General features: G+C 47.9%; 1 protein-coding gene across 1 annotated transcript in view; it reads left to right on the top strand.

Moving 5' to 3' along the window:
- Positions 1-18140, top strand: part of LOC115202219 (protein FAM160A1) — a 58177-nt gene extending 40037 nt beyond the window's left edge. The window contains exons 11-14 of the mRNA XM_029766201.1: positions 6343-7413; positions 7773-7951; positions 14192-14312; positions 15106-18140. Coding sequence (XP_029622061.1) covers positions 6343-7413; positions 7773-7951; positions 14192-14312; positions 15106-15308 — 1574 coding nt within the window. The 3' untranslated portion in view covers positions 15309-18140. The remainder of the gene's footprint in view (positions 1-6342; positions 7414-7772; positions 7952-14191; positions 14313-15105) is intronic.
- The last annotated feature ends 707 nt before the right edge of the window (positions 18141-18847 follow it).

Below are 18847 nucleotides of genomic sequence, written 5' to 3'. Positions count from 1 at the left end.
TTTGACCTAATTTGTGGAGTATTTGCCAAAAACCAACAAAACACAAACCACACAGCCAAAGTGTTTGAACTGTCAAGATATCCATGATACAGCCCATCACCTTGGAAAGTTAACATGATATATATAGAACAACAGGGGTCGGCAACAGGTGCCCTGTGTGCCAAACTGGCCCCGCAAGTGATTTTCTTTGGCTCCCCAAGAAGACTGTAAAATCACCAGGAATTCAGCAAATAAATAGTTTAATCTAGGAAATCTGTTCCCAAGTATTCCCACAAATAAAAAATAGATAGATACAATAGATACAATCTCTGTTTGCGCTTAGTTGTGGTCAATTTGCAGTGTACAAATTATTTTCCGGCTCATTTGCTCGGACGAAAATGGTCCCGTGGCTGAATGTAGTTTCCTATCCTGTAGTAGAACATGTTCTATTCATAATGCATTATTCCTATCCCCATAGTAGAACATGTTCTATTGATAATGCATTATTCCTATCCCCGTAGTAGAATATGTTCTATTGATAATGCATTATTCCTACCCCCGTAGTAGAACATGTTCTATTGGTAATGCATTATTCCTATCCCCGTAGTAGAACATGTTCTATTCATAATGCATTTGTAACGATCGTCGTAGAGAGGTGACCAAGATGCAGCGTGGCACGTGTTCATGATTATTTATTTCAATCAAAAAACACTCGAACAAAAATAACAACGGGAAACGAAAGCACATAGTTCTGTCAGGTACAGAAACACAAAAGAGAAAACAACTACCCACAAACACAGGTGGGAAAAGGCTGCCTAAGTATGATTCCTAATCAGAGACAACGATAGACAGCTGCCTCTGATTAGGAACCATACTCGGCCCAAAACAAAGAAATACAAAACATAGAATGCCCACCCCACACCCTGACCTAACAAAATAAAGAAATAAACCGTCTCTCTCAGGTCAGGGCGTGACAGTACCCCCCCCCAAAGGTGCGGACTCCCGGCCGCAAACCTGAACCTATAGGGGAGGGTCCAGGTGGGCATCTATTCTTGGCGGCGGCTCTGGTTCGGGGCGTAGCCCCCACTCCGACCGCTGATCCCCCCGCTTCTGTGTCACCGGAGGAACCAGACCGTGGATCATCGCCGGAGGCTCTGAACTGCCGACCGCCGCTGAAGACTCTGGGCTGCAGGCCGCCGCTGAAGACTCTGGGCTGCAGGCCGTCTCAGGAGGTTCCGGGCTGCAGGCCGTCGCAGGAGGTTCCGGGCTGCAGGCCGTCGCAGGAGGTTCCGGGCTGCAGGCCGTCGCAGGAGGTTCCGGGCTGCAGGCCGTCGCAGGAGGTTCCGGGCTGCAGGCCGTCGCAGGAGGTTCCGGGCTGCAGGCCGTCTCAGGAGGTTTCAGGCTGTAGGCCGTCTCAGGAGGTTCTGGGCTGTAGGCCGTCTCAGGAGTTTCCGTACTGGGGACCGTCGCTACAGGCTACAGGATCATCACTGCAGGCTCCGCTCCATGGATCACCACTGGAGGCTTTGTGCCATGGATCATCACTGGAGGCTCCGGGCCATGGATCATTACTGGAGGCTCTGGGCCATGGATCATCCCTACAGGCTTCTTGCCATGGATTATCCCTACAGGCTTCGTGCCATGGATCATCTCTACAGGCTCTGGGCCATGGATCATCCCTACAGGCTTCTTGCCATGGATTATCCCTACAGGCTTCTTGCCATGGATTATCCCTACAGGCTCCGGGCCATGGATCATCCCTACAGGCTTCTTGCCATGGATTATCACTTGAGGCTCCGGGGCATGGATTATCACTGGAGGCTTCGTGCATGGATCATCACTGGAGGCTTCGTGCATGGATCATCCCTACAGGCTCTGGGCCATGGATAATCACTGGAGGATTCTTACGTGGAGCTGGAACGGGTCTCACCGGACTGAGGAGACGTACTGACAGCCTGGTACGTGGAGCAGGCACAGGGCGTACCAGGCTGAATAGACTCACTGGAGGGAGAGCGCGAGGAGCAGGCACAGGGCGTACTGGGCTGTGGAGGCGCACTGGAGGGAGAGTGCGAGGAGCAGGCACAGGACATACTGGGCTGTGGAGGCCCACTGGAGGGAGAGTGCGAGGAGCAGGCACAGGACATACTGGGCTATGGAGGCGCACTGGAGGGAGAGTGCGAGGAGCAGGCACATGCTCACCACGATAAGCACGGGGAGTTGGCTCAGGGCTCAGGTCTCAACCCTGACTCCACCAATCTACCCGTGTGCCGGGGGGCTGCCTCTCGTGCTTCCGTCCTTGCCGTGCTAGTTCCTCTTTCACTGCCTTCACCTGCTTCCCCGGCAGGCTTCTGCATCTCTCCAATACTTGTCCCCAAGTCCAGTCTATCCTCTCTCGCAACTCCTCCTGAGACCAGGAATCCATCTCCTCCCGGGCACGCTGCTTGATCCAGTTGTGGTGGGTAGTTCTGTAACGATCGTTGTAGAGAGGTGACCAATATGCAGCGTGGCACGTGTTCATGATTATTTATTTAAATCAAATAAACACTCGAACAAAAATAACAATGGGAAACGAAAGCGCATAGTTCTGTCAGGTACAGAAACACAAAACAGAAAACAACTACCCACAAACACAGGTTGGAAAAGGCTGCCTAAGTATGATTCCTAATCAGAGACAACGATAAACAGCTGCCTCTGATTAGGAACCATACTCGGCCCAAAACAAAGAAATACAAAACATAGAATGCCCACCCCACACCCTGACCTAACAAAATAAAGAAATAATCCGTCTCTCTCAGGTCAGGGCGTGACAGTACCCCCCCCCCCAAGGTGCGGACTCCCGGCCGCAAACCTGAACCTATAGGGGAGGGTCCGGGTGGGCATCTATTCTTGGCGGCGGCTCTGGTTCGGGGCGTAGCCCCCACTCCGACCGCTGATCCCCCCGCTTCTGTGTCACCGGAGGAACCAGACCGTGGATCATCGCCGGAGGCTCTGAACTGCCGACCGCCGCTGAAGACTCTGGGCTGCAGGCCGCCGCTGAAGACTCTGGGCTGCAGGCCGTCGCAGGAGGTTCCGGGCTGCAGGCCGTCGCAGGAGGTTCCGGGCTGCAGGCCGTCTCAGGAGGTTTCGGGCTGTAGGCCGTCTCAGGAGGTTCTGGGCTGTAGGCCGTCTCAGGAGTTTCCGTACTGGGGACCGTCGCTACAGGCTACAGGATCATCACTGTAGGCTCCGCGCCATGGATCACCACTGGAGGCTTTGTGCCATGGATCATCACTGGAGGCTCCGGGCCATGGATCATTACTGGAGGCTCTGGGCCATGGATCATCACTGGAGGTTTCGTGCCATGGATCATCTCTACAGGCTCCGGGCCATGGATCATCACTGGAGGTTTCGTGCCATGGATCATCTCTACAGGCTCCGGGCCATGGATCATCCCTACAGGCTTCTTGCCATGGATTATCCCTACAGGCTTCGTGCCATGGATCATCTCTACAGGCTCTGGGCCATGGATCATCCCTACAGGCTTCTTGCCATGGATTATCCCTACAGGCTTCTTGCCATGGATTATCACTTGAGGCTCCGGGGCATGGATTATCACTGGAGGCTTCGTGCATGGATCATCACTGGAGGCTTCGTGCATGGATCATCCCTACAGGCTCCGGGCCATGGATAATCACTGGAGGATTCTTACGTGGAGCTGGAACGGGTCTCACCAGACTGAGGAGACGTACTGACAGCCTGGTACGTGGAGCAGGCACAGGGCGTACCAGGCTGAATAGACTCACTGGAGGGAGAGCGCGAGGAGCAGGCACAGGGCGTACTGGGCTGTGGAGGCGCACTGGAGGGAGAGTGCGAGGAGCAGGCACAGGACATACTGGGCTGTGGAGGACCACTGGAGGGAGAGTGCGAGGAGCAGGCACAGGACATACTGGGCTATGGAGGCGCACTGGAGGGAGAGTGCGAGGAGCAGGCACATGCTCACCACGATAAGCACGGGGAGTTGGCTCAGGGCTCAGGTCTCAACCCTGACTCCGCCAATCTACCCGCGTGCCGGGGGGCTGCCTCTCGTGCTTCCGTCCTTGCCGTGCTAGTTCCTCTTTCACTGCCTTCACCTGCTTCCCCGGCAGGCTTCTGCATCTCTCCAATACTTGTCCCCAAGTCCAGTCTATCCTCTCTCGCAACTCCTCCTGAGACCAGGAATCCATCTCCTCCCGGGCACGCTGCTTGATCCAGTTGTGGTGGGTAGTTCTGTAACGATCGTTGTAGAGAGGTGACCAATATGCAGCGTGGCACGTGTTCATGATTATTTATTTAAATCAAATAAACACTCAAACAAAAATAACAATGGGAAACGAAAGCGCACATTTCTGTCAGGTACAGAAACACAAAACAGAAAACAACTACCCACAAACACAGGTTGGAAAAGGCTGCCTAAGTATGATTCCTAATCAGAGACAACGATAGACAGCTGCCTCTGATTAGGAACCATACTCGGCCCAAAACAAAGAAATACAAAACATAGAATGCCCACCCCACACCCTGACCTAACAAAATAGAGAAATAAACCGTCTCTCTCAGGTCAGGGCGTGACAGCATTATTCCTATCCCCGTAGTAGAACATGTTCTATTCATAATGCATTATTCCTATCCCCGTAGTAGAACATGTTCTATTCATAATGCATTATTCCTATCCCCGTAGTAGAACATGTTCTATTCATAATGCATTATTCCTATCCCCGTAGTAGAACGTGTTCTATTGATAATGAATTATTCCTATCCCTCTAGTAGAACATGTTCTATTGATAATGTATTATTCCTATCCCCGTAGTAGAACGTGTTCTATTGATAATGAATTATTCCTATCCCTATAGTAGAACATGTTCTATTGATAATGTATTATTCCTATCCCCGTAGTAGAACATGTTCTATTGATAATGCATTATTCCTATCCCCGTAGTAGAACATGTTCTATTGATAATGCATTATTTGTCAGGTGCGTCGTAGTGATGGGACCAAACTGCAGCGGGTATCGTGCTCATCTTCTTTTATTTATATAAGTGAACACTTAAACAAAATAAATCGACGTCAACCAACAGTTCCGTAAGGACACAAGGACTATACGAAAAACAACTACCCACAAAACACATGAAGAAAAAAACCCTACTTAAATATGATCTCTAATCAGAGGCAACGAGATTCAGCTGCCTCCAATTAGAGATCAACCCAAAATACACAACATAGAAACATAAGAACTAGAATAAACACATAGAAACAGATAACATAGAACATAAACCAAAAACCCCGAAACACACAAAACAAACACCCCCTGCCACGCCCTGACCAAACTACAATAACGAATAACCCCTTTTACTGGTCAGGACGTGACATTATTCCTATCCACATAGTAGAACATGTTCTATTGGCAATGCATTATTCCTATCCCCATAGTAGAACATGTTCTATTGATAATGAATTATTCCTATCCCCGTAGTAGAACGTGTTCTATTGATAATGCATTATTCCTATCCCCATAGTAGAACATGTTCTATTGATAATGCATTATTCCTATTCCTGTAGTAGAACGTGTTCTATTGATAATGCATTATTCCTATCACTGTAGTAGAACATGTTCTATTGATAATGCATTATTCCTATCTATTTGCTATTCCTTATCAAGAGTCATTCAACATCCATCAGTTATGGTTCTGTATGATCTTTACATGAAGTCTCATGTTGTCAGATTAATAACATAAGAGGCCTTATTAGAAAGTGTTTTTATCAACTCATGAAATCTCAATTAAATCAGTTTAGCCTCCTGTGGTTAATTGTCAACGTCATTAGTTCTGCTGTGCGTGAATGCAGCGTGCATGCAGCGCAGTGTGTCAGCCAGGATTAGTTATATTATTCATCACACTGACTTGTTCTGTTTCCTGTCTGTCTGTCTGTCTGTCTGTCTGTCTGTCTGTCTGTCTGTCTGTCTGTCTGTCTGTCTGTCTGTCTGTCTGTCTGTCTGTCTGTCTGTCTGTCTCTCTCTCTCTCTCTCTGTCTGTCTGTCTGTCTGTCTGTCTGTCTGTCTGTCTCTGTCTGTCTGTCTGTCTGTCTGTCTGTCTGTCTGTCTGTCTGTCTGTCTGTCTGTCTGTCTGTCTGTCTCTCTCTCTCTCTGTCTCTCTCTCTCTCTGTCTCTCTGTCTCTGTCTGTCTCTGTCTGTCTGTCTGTCTCTCTCTGTCTCTCTGTCTGTCTGTCTGTCTGTCTGTCTGTCTGTCTGTCTGTCTGTCTCTCTCTGTCTCTCTGGCTCTCTCTCTGTCTATCACTGTTTCGATACATTACTGACTTGTAGTGCTCCCTATCGTTCTGTCTGTTTTTCAGAGACAGAGGAGACCTTTTTGGAGGAGGATGGCTCGGGCTACTCCTGCGTCATCGGCTCTGAGATCTACCTGGACGTCAACTACCTGCACTACCTTTACAACGCCCGCCTGGGCATCAGCAGCTGCATCCGGGCCTGCCAGGTGTGGTCGGCCCCCTACGATGGAGAGGATCCCCCTCCAGAGGAGTACCAGCCCAGTGCCCTGGAGGAGGCTGGGGCCAGGGGACGCCAAGCCCAGACGGTCAACCCCAAGAGGTCACATCCCCATCCACGGCCTCGTCCCCCCTGCCCGCCCCAGACCACAGACCCAGCCCCTACTAATCAACTAGAGCTGGAGTGGGACGATAGTTATGATGCCGGTCCGGTGGTGTCCCCCGAGGCTGCTGCTGCTGAGAGTAGTAGACCTCCACAGCCGCCTGCAGCCGAGCCGCCCAAACACATCCAGGAGATGAGGAGGACTGCCATCATGCTGGTTAAGGGTTCCTACAACGAGGAGTCCGACTTCCAGGATGATGTCATGATCTATGACCTTGTGGCAAAGAAGGACGCCTGCGATACTGTGGATCGCCGCAGACCCAGCAGGGAGACACTACTGGAATCTGAAATGGACTCAGAATTGAACCTTGAGGAGGACCATTTCAAAGAATCCAGTCTGCAGGAGAAGGATGAGGTCCCCCTCAGCAATGGCCTGAGTCTTCCACTCCATCCCACCAACATGGAGGTCAAAAGCTCGGAGGTCACAAAGGGGTCAAAGGAGGTCAAAGCTCATGTTGCGGACCACAACTCCAACCTCCAGAGCCCCTCGGCTACTGAGGTGGGGGACGACCTCATGGGTCAGTACGAGGAGCTGATTCGTACGCTGGGCAGCGACGAGGCCGGGACTGGGGGGAGCAGCCCTGTGAAAACGGTGGACAAAGAGTTCCGGAATCCTGTGGTCAACCCCATGGAGGAGGACGAGGTGGACTTCAGCTCCTTCTCTATGGATACGCCAGAGCTGGAGAAGCAGCACTCGTCCCTGTTTGGGACCAAGCTCCGCAGTGGCAGCACTAGGAGCCATTCGGTGCCTTTTACAGGTAAGAAAAAACAACACTCTCAGAAATAAAAGTCTTAACTTTTCTACAATATCTTCACCAGGTATGAAGGTCAGCTCTCTAACACGTGTCAAGAATTTGCTGAAGAATCACAACGTGGTTATCTTACAATGCATTTGGCTCACGGCGAGAGAGAGAGAGAGAGAGGGGGAGAGAGAGAGAGCCTTTACTCAGACTGTCAAACCTGGTTAAATAACAGACAGATAAAACTTCAGTGAGTAAAGTCTCTCTCTCTCTTCCTGTGTAGATTGAAGTATTATCTGCCTTACTTTAAGACTTGTTCTTGATCTTTAACCAGGTTCGACAGTCTGAGTGAAGACTCTCTTTCTCTCTTCCTGTAGGGCCATTTGTCAGTGTGCTGTTGTCACGCCTGGAGAACATGCTGGATAACTCTCTCCATGTCAACCTCCTGCTGACTGGTATACTGGCCCAGCTGGCTGCCTACCCCCAGCCCCTGCTGCAATCCTTCCTCCTCAACACCAACATGGTGTTCCAGCCCAGCGTGCGCTCACTCTATCAGGTACAGATAGTGTGTGTGTGTGTGTGTGTGTGTGTGTGTGTGTGTGTGTGTGTGTGTGTGTGTGTGTGTGTGCGACTGTGAGTGTGACTGTCACCAGCCCAGTGTCCACTCCCGCTCCTAGATTCCATTAATTCTGTCAGTCTGTCTGTCCATCTATCTCTATGTATAGACTTTCAGTCTGTCTGTCCATCTATCTCTATGTATAGACTTTCAGTCTGTCTGTCCATCTATCTCTATGTATAGACTTTCAGTCTGTCTGTCCATCTATCTCTATGTATAGACTTTCAGTCTGTCTGTCCATCTATCTCTATGTATTGACTTTCAGTCTGTCTGTCCATCTATCTCTATGTATTGACTTTCAGTCTCTGTCTATCTGTATCCTTTGTTCTCTCTCAATGACTTTGAGGCTGAGATGGACACAGTCCTACTGTTAAGATACTCATCATAGACACTGCATTGCACGCCTACTCAAAAGAGAGACAACTCTCTTCGTAAACATTTCACTCTGCTCCATTTAGTAAGCATTTGAGGTGTAAAAACGCCCTCCCCCCCAAAAAACGGTTTGCTTTTCTTCCTCACTGCTCTAAGCTGTTTAAACCTCTGGAGACTCATGAAACAACCTGTTAGAAGTTAGAGAGGAGGGATCCGTTATGAATAGTATTAATTAGAGAGGAGATTATGAATACTATGCCTGTGTCCCAAATTGATACTTATTCCCTATATAGTTGTAACGATCGTCGCCTGGTGACGAGGAAGCGGACCAAAACGCAGCTGGGAGCGAACACATGTTTATTGAACACACTGGAATTAAACACAAAATCAAGAAAAAATGTCGATATGTTACGTGCTCAAAACAAAGAGACAACAACCCACAAAACAGCGTGGGGAAAACAGCACTTAAATGTGATCCCAATCAGAGACAATTAGCGACAGCTGTCTCTGATTGGGAATCGACAGAACCCAACCTAGAATTTCCCACCTAGAGCCTACACAAGGCTAAAACGTAAACAAAACACAAACCAAGGAAAAATACCTAACATGACACACCCTGACCCAATATCCCCGAGTTCACCTGGTCAGGGCGTGACAGAAACCCCCCCCCAACGGTGCGTACTCCCGGCGCACCAAACTTAAGTCTATTAGGGGGGGGACCCGGGTGGGCGCCTCACCCTCGGTGGAGGCTCTGGCCCCGGGCGTGTTCTCTCCCCCGCCTTCACCTTAACCCTACCCCTCTGGCCCGGACTGGACCACTGTGGAGCGGCATGCTCAGGCTCCGGAGCGGAGCCGTCGACCGGAACAGGATTGGGCACCGGTGGACCAGACACGGGCCGTGCCGGACTGTGGACACGCACCGTGGGCATGGTGCGGGGAACAGGAACGGGCCGGACAGGACTGTGGACACGCACCGTGGGCTTGGTGCGGGGAACAGGGACGGGCCGGACAGGACTGTGGACACCCACCGTGGGCTTGGTGCGGGGAACAGGGACGGGCCGGACAGGACTGTGGACACGCACCGTGGGCTTGGTGCAGGGAACAGGGATGGGCCGGACAGGACTGGGGACACGCACCACTAACCTGGTGCGGGGAGCAGGGACGGGCCGGACAGGACTGGGGACACGCACCACTAACCTGGTGCGGGGAGCAGGAACGGGCCGGACAGGACTGGGGACACGCGCCACTAACCTGGTGCGTGGAGCAGGAATGGGCCGGACAGGACTGGGGACACGCACCACTAACCTGGTGCGGGGAGCAGGGACGGGCCGGGCCGGACTGGGGACACGCACCACTAACCTGGTGCGGGGAGCAGGGACGGGCCGGACAGGACTGGGGACACGCACCACTGACTTGGTGCGGGGAGCAGGGACGGGCCGGACAGGACTGGGGACACGCACCACTAACCTGGTGCGGGGAGCAGGAACGGGCCGGACAGGACTGGGGACACGCACCACTAACCTGGTGCGGGGAGCAGGGACGGGCCGGACAGGACTGGGGACACGCACCGTGGGCTTGGTGTGGGGAACAGGGATGGGCCGGACAGGACTGGGGACACGCACCACTAACCTGGTGCGGGGAGCAGGGACGGGCCGGACAGGACTGGGGACACGCACCACTAACCTGGTGCGGGGAGCAGGAACGGGCCGGACAGGACTGGGGACACGCACCACTAACCTGGTGCGGGGAGCAGGGACGGGCCGGGCCGGACTGGGGACACGCACCACTAACCTGGTGCGGGGAGCAGGGACGGGCAGGACTGGGGACACGCACCACTGACTTGGTGCGGGGAGCAGGGACGGGCCGGACAGGACTGGGGACACGCACCACTAACCTGGTGCGGGGAGCAGGAACGGGCCGGACAGGACTGGGGACACGCACCACTAACCTGGTGCGGGGAGCAGGGACGGGCCGGACAGGACTGGGGACACTCACCACTAACCTGGTGCGGGGAGCAGGGATGGGTCGGACAGGACTGGGGACACGCACCACTAACCTGGTGCGGGGAGCAGGGACGGGCCGGACAGGACTGGGGACACGCACCAATAACCTGGTGCGGGGAGCAGGGACGGGCCAGACAGGACTGTGAACATGTACTGGTGACCTGAAGCGTGGAGCCGGTTTAGCCACTCGTCCTGGCTGGATGCCCATCCTAGCACGGCATGTGCTGGGCATGTCCACCGGACGCACCGGGCTGTGCGGGCGCACTGGCGACACAGCGCGCAACTCCGCTTCCCATGGCTTGGTGCGGGGAGCAGGAACGGGCCGGGCAGGACTGTGGACACGCACCGTGGGCTTGGTGCGGGGAACAGGAACGGGCCAGACAGGACTGTGAACACGCACTGGTGACCTGAAGCGTGGAGCCGGTTTAGCCACTCGTCCTGGCTGGATGCCCATCCTAGCACGGCATGTGCTGGGCATGTCCACCGGACGCACCGGGCTGTGCGGGCGCACTGGCGACACAGCGCGCAACTCCGCTTCCCATGGCTTGGTGCGGGGAGCAGGAACGGGCCGGGCAGGACTGTGGACACGCACCGTGGGCTTGGTGCGGGGAACAGGAACGAGCCAGACAGGACTGTGAACACGCACTGGTGACCTGAAGCGTGGAGCCGGTTTAGCCACTCGTCCTGGCTGGATGCCCATCCTAGCACGGCATGTGCTGGGCATGTCCACCGAACGCACCGGGCTGTGCGGGCGCACTGGCGACACAGCGCGCAACTCCGCATACCATGGCTCCTCCTCCAGATCTTCCCTCTGCAGGTCCTCAATCAAACGCCTCATCTCCTTCTCTTCCTCCGCCGTCATCCCCCACGAGAGCAGTGGTCTGGGCTCTTCCTCTGCCCTTCCGGACCACCCCATTAGCCCCCCCCAAAAAATTTCTTGGGGGTGTTTTCCGGGCCTCCTCGACCGCTGCCTGCGACTCCGTCTACCGGCTGGCTTTACCTCCTCGACCTGGGAATCCGTCCGCCAGGGTCCTTTCCCCGACATGATCTCCTCCCAGGTCCAGAACTCCTTCCCCTCGCGAGCCCATCTCTCGCGCTCCTTTTCCTCCCGCTGCTTGGTCCTGGTTCGGTGGGTTGTTCTGTAACGATCGTCGCCTGTTGACGAGGAAGCGGACCAAAACGCAGCTGGGAGCGAACACATGTTTATTGAACACACTGGAATTAAACATGTACACAAAATCAAGAAAAAATGTTGATACGTTACGTGCTCAAAACAAAGAGACAACAACCCACAAAACAGCGTGGGGAAAACAGCACTTAAATGTGATCCCAATCAGAGACAATTAGCGACAGCTGTCTCTGATTGGGAATCAACAGAACCCAACCTAGAATTTCCCACCTAGAGCCTACACAAGGCTAAAACGTAAACAAAACACAAACCAAGGAAAAATACCTAACATGACACACCCTGACCCAATATCCCCGAGTTCACCTGGTCAGGGCGTGACAATAGTGCACTACTTTTAACCAGAGCCTTATGGACCCTGGGTAAAAGTAGTGCACTATATAGGGGATAGGGTGCCATTTGGGACGCAAGCCTATGAGCGGTGTACACTTAACGTAGCAATGAAAACAGAGTTCAAAATGGCTGTGAAACAAGTCTAGTGAGATTTTTTTAACACAGTGTTTTTCTCTCCTGCTGGCTGATTCATGCATAATTGAATAGAGGATGTGTAAACAAGTAAATCAAAATGGAATGGGGCTGTTTGAAAGCTGGCATTAAAGGGAATGTTTGGATGGGGATGAAAGGGGATGGCGAGTTGTTGATGTACAAACACTGGGTACTTCATTTTCATTAGGGTCCAGATTAAAATAGGTGGATTGTTTGTCATGGAGATGAATGCGGTTTGGTTCTCTCATCATCAGTGTGTCTTGTCTTGCTTAATGTCCTTGTTTTGTCTGGTTTATGCCTCTGGTTTTGTTTTCAATCGTGTGACATGCTTTTATGCAAAAGCTACCCGTTTTACACCTAATAGTGTGTATAGCAATACTCTTGGCATCAAGTACGTAAAGCCTGTTGGCTTAATTCAGTCAAAACAAACTTTCTTTGATAAGGCATCTTGCGCTGTGGAAATGCAGAGTGCATTCATTTTTCTCAATAGAACAATACAATGTTTTATGTGTGCAAAAAACAAAAACAATTCAGCATGGTTATCTCATTGATCCACCATCTTGTTTCAATGTAAGCTCGCGAGATGAGGATAGCCGAACGAGACTACCTCATTGTAGCTTTGATACAATATTTATCCTGTACTTTCTGTGCTCTGGCAGCTACAGTGCCTTCAGAAAGTATTCACACCCCTTGACTTTTTCCACATTCTGATGTGTTACAGCCTGAATTTAAAATGTATTAAATATACATTTTGTGTCACTGATCGACACAGAATACTCCATAATATCAAAGTGGAATTTTGTTAGTAGAACATTTTTGAAATGAATAAAAAATGAAATGCTGAAATGTATTGAGTCTAAGTATTCAACCCCTTTTGTTATGGCAAGCCTAAGTAAATTCAGGAGTAAACATGTTCTTAACAAATCACATAGATTTAATGGACTCATTCTGTGTTTAATAATAGTGGTTAACAGGATTTCAGAATGACTACCGCAAACATACAATTATCTGTAAGGTCACTCAATCGAGTAATACATTTCAAGCACAGATTCAAAGACCAGGGAGATTTTTCAATGACTCGCATTAAAAAGCAAACGCTGAATATCCCTTTGAGCATGGTGATGTTATTAATACAAAGATACAGGCGTCCTTCCTAACTCATTTGCCAGAGAGGAAGGAAACTGCTCAGGGATTTCACCATGAGGCCAATGATGATTTTAAAACGGTTACAAAGTTGAATGGCTGTGATATGAGAAAGCTGAGAATAGATCAACTACATTGTAGTTACTCCACAATACTAACTTAAATGACAGTAAAAAGAAGGAAGCCTGTATAGAATAAAAATATTCCAAAACATGCATTCTGTTTGCAACAAGACACTTAAGTAATACTGTAAAACATTAGGCAAAGAAAGGAACTATTTGCCCTGAATACTGCATCATGTTATGGGAATGCTTGTCATCAGCAAGGACTAGGGAGTTTTTTAGGCTAAAAAGAAACAGAATAAAGCTAAGCACAGGCAAAGTCCTAGAGGAAAACCTGATTCAGTCTTCTTTCCAACAGACACTGGGAGACTAATTCACCTTTCAGCAGGAAAATAACCTAAAACACAAATTTATACTGGTGTTGCTTACCAAGACGACATTGAGTGTTCCTGAATGGCCGAGTTACAGTTCTAACTTAAATCGGTTTGAAAATCTATGGCAAGACTTGAAAATGGCTTTCTAGCAATGATCAACAACCAACTTGACAGAGCTTGAATAATATTTTGACTAATAATGGGAAAATATTGTACAATTCAGCTGTGCAAAGCTCTTGGAGACTTACCCAGAAAGACTCACAACTGTAATTGGTGCCAAAGGTGATTCTAACATGTATTGTCTCAGTGGGTGAATAATTATCTAATCATGTATTAGTGTTTTATTTTTCATCAATTCTAACATTTATTAAAACATTTTTCTTCCACTTTGACAGAGTATTTTGTGTAGATCGTTACAATTAAATCCATATTTAATCCCTCTTTGTAACACAACAAAATTTGGAAAAGGTCAAGGAGTGTGAATACTTTCTGAAGGCACTGTATTTCCTGTCTGATGTTCTACTGATGTTACTATATATGTGTTTCCATATCAGGTACTAGCCTCCCTTAAGAACCAGATAGAGCAGCAGGCCTCGACCAAGAAGGACTTCCCAGAGCTGATCACCTCCGCCCAGCACTGCCTCCTGGCCAGGGAGAGTTCCCTCAAGGGTCAAGGTGAGACTTGATTGACTACAGTACCCATAATGCTCTGTCCTACATATCCAGTTCCATGTTAGTAAAGATGTTCTGAAGCTAACGTAATGGCTTCCCTGCCAGGATACATAAAGTGTTTAACAACCGTATAACTGTGGACTGTTACTTACTGGTAGTATAAATGTTTTGTTTGAAGAGAGGTTGTTCAATGTTGAATTCTGAGCTTTATTGTGAGCTATCCTATGAACATCATTAGAATGTAATTTAGGTCTGTTTTGTAGCCAATAGCCATAGATAGCCAGGTCATTGAGATTAGAATAGATACAGGCAAAGCTTCCGGAGGATTTGAGGCAATATCCTAGATCATAAGACCAGCAATGATCCTAGCAATAATGTTGTTTCTAATTGCTGCAATGCAATGAAGCACCACTGAAGATTAAAACTGTATCTGTGCTTAGTTTGTGTTGTGTTTGGTTCCTCCTCGAGGACTTGGAGAATATATTCAGCTTGGTCATGAAGCATTGCAGCAATGGAGAAACAACTCCGGTCCTTCTGACGTTCTTCTCATACTTCTCTAGTCTACTGCATTCCCAATGGTTTCTCCCCACCATTTTATCTGCGAGCTTTCTCTCTGAGCAAGGAATGTATGGGTATGAGATTGCATGAGATTTAAAAAGGAAAATGAGACTGATATAAAAGGGAGAATTTCTTCTTTCAAGTGGACTAACATGAGCTTGCTACAATGTCCAACTGCAGTTAAACGTTACTATTACTAATGTCTTATTTTTCCTCTCTATTTACTTATCCTCCACAGATACAAACAGCGGCGACAGCCGAGAATGTTCCCCCCTGGAGGCAGGAAGGATGATGAAGAGCTCTCCTCCTCCCCAGCCCAAGACCATTTCCCTGGCCAGGACCGAGGTCTTCGCTACCGTCCTCTTCACAGAGTTCCTCAAAGAACTGGCGGCCATTGCGCAGGAGCACTCAATACTATCACACGCCCCTATGGAGGAGTAACGATATAATAACATTATTATTATTATAATGTTTTAATAATGTTATGGTAGCATTGTCTCACAGGGAAGTGAGTGTCTGTCCCTGACCTGTTGTGTTCACACGGGTCATTTTAAACGTTTTAAAAAGACTCTTTGAAAGTGTTTCATGTTTTCCAACACTACTTGATGTAGAAGACTATACCTCTTGGATTGATTCACTCGTCTTTTATCGCTCTCCCTGAGGTAGTTTTTAAATTGGGTTATATATATATATATATATATATATATATATTTGAGACTAATATATTTTTCCAAACCAATATATAAAAACGGCGGGCTCTGATGTACAGTAACACATAACTTACAGGAATCTCTCACCCATTTTATGCATTTGCCATTGATGCCCTCAGACAGGCTCATATGTATATGGCTCTGCCCTCAGAGAGTTGTATGCATAGGCCTATGTCACATCCAAGGAGCAGGTCATGTGATTTATAATGACTGGAAAGTACTGACCTACTTCAAGCCTTTGGTGGAACCCCTGCACCAACCAATAAGAATGCAGAAATGGAAGCTTGGGGCTAATCGACCAAAGACTGAATAGAATGGAACAGGCTGAATGGAACAATGGGAAGTTAACGATACGCAAAGGACACATAATCTGTCCCTTTAGGCTTTTAGACTTACAAAATTGCATTCATAAATGTCAGTGTACTGCCCTGGTAGCAACAGCCTCTCCAGTGACCAGCTCTAGTTGTCTTGTAGTGATGGCCACCATACAATGGGGACTTATACGTGGCCTTACCGAAATCTCTGGTGGTGCCGTGTTGACACCCTGGGGTTGCATGCTGTACTGGAAATAATCAGGAGCCTATTTTTCAGGATCTCTCCCTGCGGAATATTCATCACTAATCACATTTTATTTGTCACATGCTTCGTAAACAACAGGTGTAGACTAACAGTGAAGTACTTACTTACAGGCCCTTCCAGACAATGCAGAGAGAAAGAAAATAGAGAAATAGTGGAAAAGTAATAACAAATCCACAATGAGTAACGCTAACTTGGCTGTAAACACGGGGGTACCAGTAACAAGTACCCTAGCAGCACCTCTCTAAACTCTACTGTTTAGCGCGTTGGTGTTAGAAGCGGGATGCTAGTGGGAGTCCCATTCATCTCATACTTACTTTATGAGTTGGTGTAGACCATGGCATTCACTAATGTTATGTATCTGGTGGTCGTTGTTGTTCAAAACTCGTGACTGAAGGAGAGGCCTAGTAACTTAGAAGATCAGGCTCACTGTACAGAACAAGTTTGGGTGTCGCTAAATACCTTAAATCAAACACTTTCTTTGTTCAATAGACATATTTCAATGATGTTATGTTTTCAATGCACATTAGATAATCAAGTTAGAAGTTTTTTTTTTAAATGTAGGGGTGTACTTAAGGACACTGGTTTCTTCTGACGTCAAGTCTCAATGCTGCGGCTAACTCCATTTTTCCCTGGTGCACCAGGTCCTGTCCACTGAATGCACGTTATTTATAATGATATCTCTAAAAGGAGCTTTCCAATATCAGGGTGATGCACTCAATGTTTGCGTCCAAAACAGCACCTTATTTCCTATGTAGTGCACTACTTTTGACCAAATAAATCAAGAGTAGTGCACTATATGGGGTAATGGGTGCCGTTTGGGAAGCCCTCAATGTCTTAGCCTTATTTTAGTGCTTTATGTATATAATTGGAAAAAAATAATCAAAGAAGCAGCACACTATGCAAATCATTATTGATATTTGGGGTATAAGAGTACTTTATTACGTTTTGTTTCCTGATGGGGTTGGGTATTTAATACAGAATGTACTTAATGTCACAATAATGGAACTGTTTTGTAGAGAGAGGTTCTATTGCCATATTTTTTCACAGAAGTTGTAACTTGAGTTGTTCTGTCTTCTCGTTGCTGTATTAGGGAATGCATGTTTCTTGTATGTTTTTATGAGTCAAGTTGGGAAAATTGGAAAACATCACTGTTGGTTGGTTCATTGATGATTTGGCACATTCATTTTAGCATTGAGTGTTGGCCAACTCTCACAGGAAGACATGGGTAGCCTGAAATCCAAGCTGATATGCTCCATTTCACCATTGTTTAAGTTTCAATTCCAGACTAAGACATGGTCTACCATTAGCAACAAATAAATAGCCTTGATTTTAATTGACTTAATTTTATTTAAGGTTTTGATTTCAACCAAGGAGACATTTTGTTACAATGCCTGTTAAATCGGTATGTTAGGGAAGAACTACCTAAAAATTGGTGCCTGAATTTTGAATGAATTTTCTCCTGTTGCTTAGTGTCTACTCTGGGCTAAGCATGGTCATGTTCAGTAGGCATAAAAGGGAGCTTATCCATTTAGAAATGCTCTTTTTTGTTTTCTGTTGCAAAACTTTTTCCTATGGTGCATCCTAATGAACATGACCCAGGGGATGAATGTGGATGCAGCTGCAAAGGCAAAAATATATCACTGTCTGCTCGAACTAGTCCACAAATTGGACCGATGGACAGTTATGGAATGCATCATTTCTTGCCATTGCTAAATTTGGTGATGAACTCCATATTTTCTTGTAGTGGAATGTTTTGTGGAGCACATTTATTTCAACCAAATTTAGAGGCACAGTTCTCTTCAGTTGCGTAGAGGTTTCATTCCAAATAGAAGTAGTCTAGTTTCTCCCTTTCTACAACTATTAGCATCCATTTTAGATGTCAGCGATGACCTTGTCAGGTAACTCCACTGTGTATTCTTCTGTCATTAAAGTCAGAGGTTCCAAGGAATGATTATTTTAATAAAGACATCTCTTGTCCAATGAAGACATGTATTAGTGTATTCTTCATAATACGTTTTTTATTGAAGAACAGAAAAATATTTTCATGTGTTTTGACTTGACAGCTTCTCTACCCAAATTTATATTTTAGCTTCACCTTGGCAAAGGTAAAGTGAAATGCAAAACACAGGGAAAACACATTTTTCCTCCCTCTTCCTTTGTCCAGAAGTGGTTGTGTTTGCAATGGTTTGTTCAGTGGACTCCTCTGGCCTCATTTAGTAAACAATCCCCCCCTCTAGCCCTGTTCATACCTGGTTCTAACATGCAGCCTTTGTCCTGATCTTGTCCAATTATGATTATGGCCACATTTTTGGACGATTAAAAGACGCATTGTGATCAGATCTAAGTGTAAACGGACAAAAATCAGGACGAATGTTAACAGCAGGTATAAACAGGGCTTCTGACAGCCCCTCATCCAGTGACCCAGCTTCTGTTCAAAACTAGGTCTTCTTCACAGGCACTGAAACAGCAGCCAGCCACAAACCCTCTTTTTTTATCAAGAAGTCCAATTGTGTTGTGCACAATACCTCTTATATAGGTCACTGCATACGGCATTCAATAGAAATAAAGGGGATGAATGGGAGGCAACTACCTACTTACCAAACTGAAGTCACATGCACACAGCCAACCAGTATTGAATTACCGCGTGATTTGACAAAACTCAATATTCAAGCCAACTGAATGTAAGAGATG

Source organism: Salmo trutta, chromosome 11, assembly GCF_901001165.1.
Source record: "Salmo trutta chromosome 11, fSalTru1.1, whole genome shotgun sequence".
Classification (NCBI taxonomy): Eukaryota; Metazoa; Chordata; class Actinopteri; order Salmoniformes; family Salmonidae; genus Salmo; species Salmo trutta.
The sequence above is the reverse complement of the archived record's forward strand: the minus strand, read 5'-3'. Positions and strand labels throughout refer to the sequence as shown.